General features: G+C 31.1%; 1 protein-coding gene across 1 annotated transcript; it reads left to right on the top strand.

Moving 5' to 3' along the window:
* Positions 1 to 931: 931 nt before the first annotated feature.
* Positions 932 to 2,279, top strand: LOC111615860 (toxin CsEv2). Its single transcript, XM_023357294.1, has 2 exons — positions 932 to 1,008; positions 1,963 to 2,279. The coding sequence occupies exons 1-2, from the start codon at positions 966 to 968 to the stop codon at positions 2,181 to 2,183; spliced, it is 264 nt and encodes an 87-aa protein (XP_023213062.1). The 5' UTR covers positions 932 to 965; the 3' UTR covers positions 2,184 to 2,279.
* The last annotated feature ends 7,267 nt before the right edge of the window (positions 2,280 to 9,546 follow it).

Here is a 9,546-nt window from a genome sequence, read left to right as displayed (position 1 = left end):
TAATCATTCTGTAGTTTTCAATTATACAACGATTTAAAATTAAAACACTAGCAAAAGAGTAAAGTATCTAATTTAGTTGAATTACGATAAAAAATCCTTATTTAAAAACAGATGGAGCCACGCACGTTAAAATGTGCGTAACTCCATCTGTTACGGGATTTTACTAACAAGTCATTTTCATATTACTAATTGTTATAAAAAGACATAATTTTTCATAGAAAAAGAAATTTTCAAAATATTGCAAATGCCAATCGAAAATAAAAATTTACATTAAGTTCGTCTTTACTCCAGATATGTATTTAACATATGACTCTTCTTTCGCTTTCTATTGTTCTGATGAATCAATACTTCTGACTTATTCTCATTTATTCTACATAAACTGCAACACTTAAATAGAGAAGTTTGAAGTTTTTTAGAGGAAGAGATTCAATGTTTCAATCCTCATTTTTATCGCAGTAAAGTGCCATTTCGATTAGAAATCGCAAATTGATTTGTTTTCAAGATTCTTTGTTAATAATTACGTGAAATATTTCATGTATGCAGACTTTGAAGAAAGTCCTAACAGAGGATAGGTTAGTGGTGACGATCAAACGAGAAAATCACCACATATTATTACATGCATCTAAACATGAAATATCTAAATGATCGTGAAGTGTTTCAGGAACTTGTTCGACTTAAAGTAAAATAAGTGATTTTTATTTTAAACAATTTAATGACATTCATTTATATTTCACATAAACATTTTTGCACTCGGTACGAATTTAATTCCTTCTGCAAATAGAGAAATTTGAAAAATGTGACCTCTCTGTTTAATGGCTCATTAATGTTGTTATAATTGGTGGAAACAGATGGATCGAACATGCAGAATCCACGTGTACGCGTTGTACCTGTTCGCGTTGGATGTGTATAAATATGGACTTCTGCTCGTGGTAAGTCATTCTAAACTCGTTTAGATACCATCGAAGATGAACTCGTTGTTGATGATCACTGCTTGTTTGTTCCTGATCGGTGAGTATAAACTTATAATCGATTAAATTGGTTGTTAATTTTATAAATGGCATAATTTAGTATCGTTATAATTTATAATAGAGTTAAGAAATCTGCGTTATATTTATTACATTGTATTGTATTTTTTGTGGAAATGAAAACACTCGCAGATTATAGCTTGGTTTTATATATATGACTTAAATCGAAATTCATATTTACAGAAATATTTCGTTTAAAATTATAAAACTTGAGATAAACTCATTCTAGTGTTTCATAAATTAGAACGGTTTGTATTAAATTGATGGAAATGACATAACTTCTATTAAAGTTGAATTATTTACGTATTATGAGATATGCATTCTATTGATGGATGGCAATGCAACACAACGGCAATATTCCAAGAAGGTATTCTTTTCAGGGGATATTCTACAGGTCACTAATCTCTATTATTCTAATTTCTATCTCTATTACTCTAGTACTTTACTCTGTATTTAAGAGTTAGACGTATAAAGTAAATCAGTTTAATGATGTAATAATACTTGAACAGTGATGGTGTTTTTATTTAAGTATGAATATGTTGGCAATATTTTTAGTTTAGTGCTATTTGATTTATAGAATTCTCTAAGCATTTGCAGTTAATCTATCCGTTGACTTGAGAAAAGTGAGTTAATAGAATAACATCATGAATTTAGATTTACAAGAAATTGCATCTACAACATTTTCATTATAATGTCGTTTTCCTGGCTAGATAAGTCGCAGATAAATAGAAGGTTACGAATGACATCAACTTCCTAGTGTTTAAAGTAGCATATTTATAATCAGGACTATTTTTAGTTTTTATAGTTCATGTGATACAATAATAATGTACTTTTTTTACACATTTTGAGTGCAAAGCATTAAATATTTTAATTATATTGTATTAATAAGTATTACTTCTTACGGTTGAACATGACTATTTCTTTGTGTTTGTTGCAGGAACCGTGTGGGCAAAAGAAGGTTATCTGGTAAACAAGAGCACGGGCTGCAAATACGGTTGCCTGAAATTGGGAGAAAACGAAGGCTGCGATAAGGAATGCAAAGCGAAGAACCAAGGAGGTAGTTACGGCTATTGCTATGCTTTTGGATGCTGGTGCGAAGGTTTGCCCGAAAGTACACCGACTTATCCTCTTCCTAATAAATCATGCAGCAGAAAATAATGGCAACGACTTTTTATTGTCCACCAACAGAAATATTGTAACGCTTCTTAATTGCAGTTAAATAAAATAAAATGTAATACCTTCATCTAAAATATCTCTATTTGCGTATAAATGAGTTTACAGAATATAAAATCATGAATTTTTTCGTACGAAATCATTTAACTTTTAATTATAAAAAATAATACCCTATGTTTTTTTCTATTAATGAATCGAGCCAATTTGATCCGAAAGACAGACAGGATCCAATTAACTCGTTTATCAGCCTAAATTTAGATTTATAAAAATCTCTTAAGTATAAATGTGAGGAGCTAGCCGGAGATACCGAGTTGGTAAAACCCATCTACCCCTTAATCGGCTGTTTTGTTGGAGAAACAGGCCCGCGGTCGTCTAAGGATGGCTTCCTAATACGTTTATTATAAACAGGGTTCTTGTGAACTTCAGAACGTTGGTTTTTCTTGATACCGGATAGTGAAGATGCAGACTATCGCTTATTTGTGAGGAATTTAGAGTAAGAGAATCGCAAGTGGAGTCGACGAAGGCATTAGATTTAGTCATTAACGAGACTATATCATAAACAAATAACAAACAAATTGAATTGAATTAAACGACATAATAATTCAATTAATAGTATTACAAATGATATATTTTAGATCTATCTCGCGGAGAGAAATCAACTATCTAACTTAATTTTAATTAACTTATAACTAGTAGTCCGGGCCGTTCCCTAGTGTTCGTTTTTTACAAATTTCCATTATGCACGATATCTTTGACTTTTTCGTTCCTATCAATATGCTCTACAGCATTGTTAAAGTTTCAATGGTAATATTTATGCTTTGAATGAACGGGTTGCGATTTTCGCAAACTGTAGTTTCCCTGTTCGAACAACAAAGTCAAAGGAACGATACTTTTATGCTCGACCCTTTGCGAGATATAAGCCGCTGAATATTCGGCTACGTCATTTCCGGTCACGTGACACCGTGGTCAAACTGGAGCCTAATACGCGAATAAAAAATTACGCGCGCTCGTGCATACTCCAGGGGTCGCCGAACCGCTCATTTGCAGGATAAATTGTGGCAAACAGACAATTACATGACCCGTAGAATAATTTCGGAAAGCTAAATGTAAAGAAGGTTTGCGCGTAGGAATATGGTTCATTACACATCTATTGTTCGCCCAGAGGGGGGTCGCCACCCCTTCATTCGGAAGGTAAATTTTACCGTCCCAATCGTGTCATACGGATTTTTATTTTTACCTATTGAACATTTTATAAATACTTTAAAATAGTTTAATTTGTTTATTTACCATTGCTTTTAAACTTCGATTTTAAATGAATCCGCCATTTTTTCGAAAAATTTTCCGTGACGTTTACTGATTAACGGGATGTCGTAAACGTGTAGCGCAAGGTTAATCAAGGCATGTAATAAGAAAAGGCAAAGCATGTAATAATTATTTATATTATTCCGTGGTATAAATAATAAATTCCTATTACAAATAAAAATAATTTGTGTTTAATTTAAAATTTTCGCTAGGGCGCCTCTAGTGCCCGTTTTTGGCATACCGTTACGCGGACACATACCAATTTAATGGGTCATATATAAGGATGCACCGATAAGCAAAATGGCCGATTTCAGATTACCGATTAATCGGCCATGCATTATAGGTCGTTACTGATTAATCGGTTGATTAGTGTTAATAATTTATTGCATTAATAGTGTGAGATCCTGGAGTTAATTATAGTTAATTATAATGTGGAAAAAATCCATTTTTCTCCGCCTGGTATTTTCATATCCCTCGGGTCACGTAAACAACAGACGATCGAATATCTTCGTAAAATCAACAATCTCTTCCTTTGTTTCTAAAATAAATCTCAACACTTAATTGTTGACGCATGGAAACTTCGACATTGTTTAAAATGCTGAAGTGTTTCTGCGTTTAACAGAAACAAAATATATTACTTTAACCGCTGATATTTGAACAGCAACTACAAACAATTCTTTTTTAAGTGTAACAGCCCACTGGTTGAAGGATGATTTTCAGCAAGAAAGAGCTGCTTTGCATATTGTTTCCTTTGAATGTCCCCACACAGCTACACGAATCAGTGAACAGTTAAAAATTGTCCTTGAACAGTATAAGTTGACAAGTGATAAGATATTCTTAGTACTAAGAGATTCTGCAGCAAATCTTGTAAGCTGGAATTATGAATTGCAATTTAGAAGCATTATTATGCTTTATACATACGTTGCAGCTGACACTAAACGAATGCATATTTTCTGAACAAGATGTGAAAACCATAATCACGGTTAATAAAAATATTGTCACACATTTTAATCATTCTGCTGTAGCTGTAATCAAATTGGAAGATTTATAAGAAATGTTAGGTTTGCAGAAACACAAATTCATTCAAGATGTTCCTACTTACTGAAATTCTATACTACGTGATGGAACAGCAAAAGGCCCTTGTCATATATGCTATAGATAATAAAATTCCTACGTTAAGCACATACCAGTGGTCTCTCGTTGAAAAAATTGTACCATTCAAAGAAATTACTGTGGAAAGCCAGCAAACGAGAAGCCACTTCATCTTCAATAATTCCCACAATAGAGACTCTGAAATTATTCTTATCAAAAGCAAAGATCAGTAGTTCCTTTAGTGGCATTAACACCACAACAGAAGAACTAGAAAATCTAATTAAAAAAAGATTTTCAGCACATATAAAATACAAGTCTATGCTTTCCATTTTTATTAAATTCAAAATGAAATTTCAAAAAGAAAATATGGTAGAAAAAATCTCAATACGAATTAAATTCTGAAGCTTCTACTTCTGGAGGTGATCAAGATGGAGGTGAATTTCTAAGTTTCTCTGATTTATTTGAGGAATTAGCTTGTGGTAAACGAAAGAATGAATAGCATGTTTTTAAAAAGAAAGAAAAAACAAGACGAACAAACGTTTCGATCAAGAATTAGAAACATATTTACATTTATCCCTTAAACAAAGACATAGTGACATATTTTTCTGGTGGTAAAGTTCAAAAGAACTTTTTCCTAATTTGAGCAAAATAGCTATGAAATATTTAAGTGACTCAGCATCTCCCATTTAAAGTGAGAAAATTTTCAGCACTGGAGGTAACATTTATGAGTCAGCAAAAAATAGGTTATGCCCTGAAAATGATAAAATTCTCATGTTTTTACATTACAATTTAAGGGTTTTACAGTTTAAATATTAACTTTTTATTTGTTTTATATGTTTAAACTTAAAACTTATAAAACAAATAAAAATTTAATTTTTTTTAACCTATTCAATGCTTTTTCTTATGTAAAGTTTAAACTTTATATTATACGTTATGTGAGACCCGAAAGGCCCTGGGTCTAATTTAATAATTTTTATTAATAATGGTAAAATATCGACACAAAATATTACTTCATTTTTGTGAAAAGCTAGTGTTTTGGACGTGGGAAAAACCAGATAACAGATGCTATTTCCTTTCACAGAAGAGAACATCCTCTGACTTTCCCTTATCTGGTTAAAATCTCACTCAGATGGGAAATGGTTACCCCTCTTTGATTCCCCTTTTCATCCGTTCACATGAACGAATTTCAGGCAGATGATTGGACGAAAATCTTGAGATATAAGGGGAATTAGTCCGAATTCCGGGAGTTCTTCGACCGACCGAAAGCGTCAAACTCCACACAGTTTTCCTCCTGATGACCAACGCCCTTAAACCAGTCCCATAGACTAAGTCTAGAGTCTGCACATAGAAGTGATTCCTTTATATTTGTGCACATATTGATCTCCAATACGAAGAAGTAAATGAACTTTATCTCCGGAGTGACCTATCTACAGAGAAGAAGACGAACGACAACTAAAACAGGTTGTATGTTTTATAACGATTTTTGTGAGCTCTCTCTCTCGATCGCGAATAGAGGTAGACGATAAGTATAGCTATCTCTCGATTTGTATGTTATTTGTGGTAATTCTATTTCTCGTTCATTGAGATTTTTGTATGATTTATTTTCTTGTTTTATTAAATTTATTATTTCGTTTATAATTAAATGACCCTTTATTCTGTGTCGAATCAGATCTCATACGTGTGTTTGTCCGCAGAACTTAATTGACAAACTGGTGTCAGTCCTGACGAGCATCTGAACTTCGCAGTTCGGATCAACTAGCGGTTATCGCTCTCCTATGAAAGTTTAGATAACCGATCTCACGATCGTGGCCAGTAAGTGATATAGGGAATCTACCTATACCCTTGGCAGATCTCACAGTTATATTATACTTATAATATGTATTGATAAAAGGAATAATTTGATTAGTAAATTTTTTTTAATATTCAGTTTGTCATGTAATAAATAATAAATATATAACAGAAATTTATTAGATTTTATTACAAGAATTGTACGTAACATTCTAACAAAAATACCAAAATGTAAAATTGGCCGATTATCGAAACCGATTAATCGGGGGGAATGGCCGATACCGATTAATCGGCTAAATGGCCGATACAGCCGATTACCGATTACTTACCGATTAATCGGTGCATTCTTAGTTATATATATAAATATTTAAACCAAGATGATTACTTCACCTCACCCAGAGACGGTTATCTTTTTTTATCCGTCTAAAAAGCCGTTAAGACCTTCGATATTAAAATATTGCAACAGAATGATGGTCCAGTCGATAGTAAAAGTTCCATCAGCAAAGTTTTCAGTGTTTATATCAACGTTAATAAAAACCTTGGTCAAAGCACAGGTTAAAAAGGCTTGGAATTTAAATAGCTTAAACAAATGTTTTTTTTTTTTTTTTAAATTATTGAATAAATATGGCTAAACTTATAAAAAGAATATTTATTCAACTTTAAATCAGAAAATTACTAAAACTTTCACAATTTGCTTAAAAATTAAATGACGATGAAGTAAGAACATGTACGTTTCTTAAGAAAGTTGTAACACAGTTTCTAGGCAACAGAAAAATAGAAAACTACGAAACACTTGTAAAAAAATTAGTTGAAGAGTACAATAAAATGGATTGAAAATTGTCACTTAAGGTACACATTTACATTCGAATTTAAATTATTTTTTTCGAAAGTGTAGGTGTGATCAGTGACGAACAAAAAGTATATAATATTCTAGAACTGAAAATATTTACGTGCTGAAAAATTATGATTGCCATTTTCATAAAAAGAATGTTTTATTGACTCGTATACTCGCTGCAATACAAGTCATATATTTTGTTCTTTTGTTTTATTTGTTGAGTAGAGTTAGACTCTTTCTTGTCTTTATTCTACTCTGTAAAATAAAGACAACACGTCTAACGTTTGAAAACGTAAACATTTAACTTTATCTAAATGTTCATCCATCCATCATTTGCAGGATTAAAGGCATACAACTGTTGTTTACACGATAAAGTAATAACTGAACATTAGTAAAAAGTTCGTTTCAAATTAGTAACAAGTCATTATAGACATAACTTAGATTGTATTTCTTTTGAAAATTACCATAACAGAAAACAAACAAAGATCATTGTCGATTATGTTTGTTTGTATTGTACTTGGCAACGCTAGACATGCCGATGTCCGAAAGAAAGGATATTACAAAGGAAATGTCCCTATTTAGATGTTACACACGTAATGAAATTCGAAAATATTTTACATAGTCAGTGATGTTTTGCGTTCAGCCACTAGTAGGCCTCTGTGTTAAAAATATACTGTATATTATCTAACAGATGAAGCCAGCATTACTCGGGCAAAACGTAACGATAGCGAAGATTAAGCTTATTAAATTATAGTCAATCTATAGTTTAATAATCTGTCTTTTCATGTCCTTCTATATAAATGGAGAAGAATTGAACATAGTTAATGAAATTAAATTTTCGAAAATAATATTTACCCCAAATGTATCATTCGAAAAACAATATAAAAAATAGTACTTAAGGCTAATAATTTAATAAATTATCTAATTATAGTATTCAGTAAGGCTAAGGTAAAGAATTTTCAAATACATATTCTACTTTTTAATACAATAATTATAAAATCAATAGGCTATGCGGCTCCAATTTGGAATATTAATAATTTTAATAAATTTGAAAAAATTCAAAATAAATTTATTTGTAGAATTTTTCCATTACTAAATAATATTCCAGGAAGTGCCTTTAGATTGGAAACAAATAGATTTAAATTAAATACCACATTAATAAAGAGATATATACAGATTCTAATAAAAATTAAAACCGTAGANTGTATTTTAAATACAGTACACAACCACTCTCTTACTTAAAGTTTCGTCCCTTTTGTCGAATTTTACTCTCGTAACTAGATGCACTGAATTTGAAGTAAAGTAGAACATGTAAATGAAATAATTTATTCCATTTTTGTTATCTGACGTGTAAGAAAAATTACAAACGTCTACTTCGAATAGTAAAGTAAATAGATTAAGACAAGAGCCAGTACAAGTACGGTACATTATAATCAAGAATAATAGCGAAGTACATGACAAATGGCATAATGGTGTAGTCAGAGCGTTGATCGAAGACAATGTTTATTTTTTTTTTTTTTTTTATTTTGCTGCTTTTTGCTATAAATTTTCAATTTTATGTACATAAAAATAGGCTTTACTTCCCAAAACATCTGTAGGATATTGTTTTTTAATTTAAAAAAAAGAGGGTAATTGCGTTGATATATATATATATATATATATATAATGTGTATAATGACTAAGATTTTTGTGTTTTTATTTAAAAGTATGAATTATTAAAGTTAAAAATCAAAAAGTAAATCTTATATGAATGAAAAAGCAAACTGTTTTATAGTAAGATTAATGTGTAACATACCGCATAATGATTTGTAATACATGGTAAATAACTATGTACAGTATAAAGTCTGTTTGTAATAATGGATTATAAACCTAATACTGTGTTGATTAAAAATTAGTGATAACAAATTGTGCCTTATGTAACAAGCAAAAGCCTTAGTACGACTAATAAAGATTAAATTTAATTGAATTGAAATTATAGCCAAACTTACTGGTTTTCATCGAATGCAAGAATTAGGTCTTTCTTGTATCGAGACAAATTAGAGAAGTTTTAAATGGGTGAAAAATATGTTAGATTTTCCGAAAAATGCAAAAATACCGTATTTAAAATACCAAGTTTTTCAGGGTGATCCTTCACCCTCTTTTACCGTGGAAAAGAATTTCCAAAAATCCCTTCTCATTGTACATTCTCATACTGTACCCTATTTGTGTACCAAATTTTAACTTTCAACTGCTGGGTTCTGCGCTTATTATTATTATGTTGGGTTTAGTAGATAATACTCGGTTTAAACCGGTGGCTGTGTACTATGCCGGACCAGAGTCAAGGCATAGCAA

The sequence above is a fragment of the Centruroides sculpturatus genome, unplaced genomic scaffold (assembly GCF_000671375.1).
Source record: "Centruroides sculpturatus isolate CEXI.00-Female unplaced genomic scaffold, Cexi_2.0 scaffold2748, whole genome shotgun sequence".
NCBI lineage: Eukaryota > Metazoa > Arthropoda > Arachnida > Scorpiones > Buthidae > Centruroides > Centruroides sculpturatus.
This window is presented reverse-complemented; position numbering and strand designations above follow the sequence as displayed.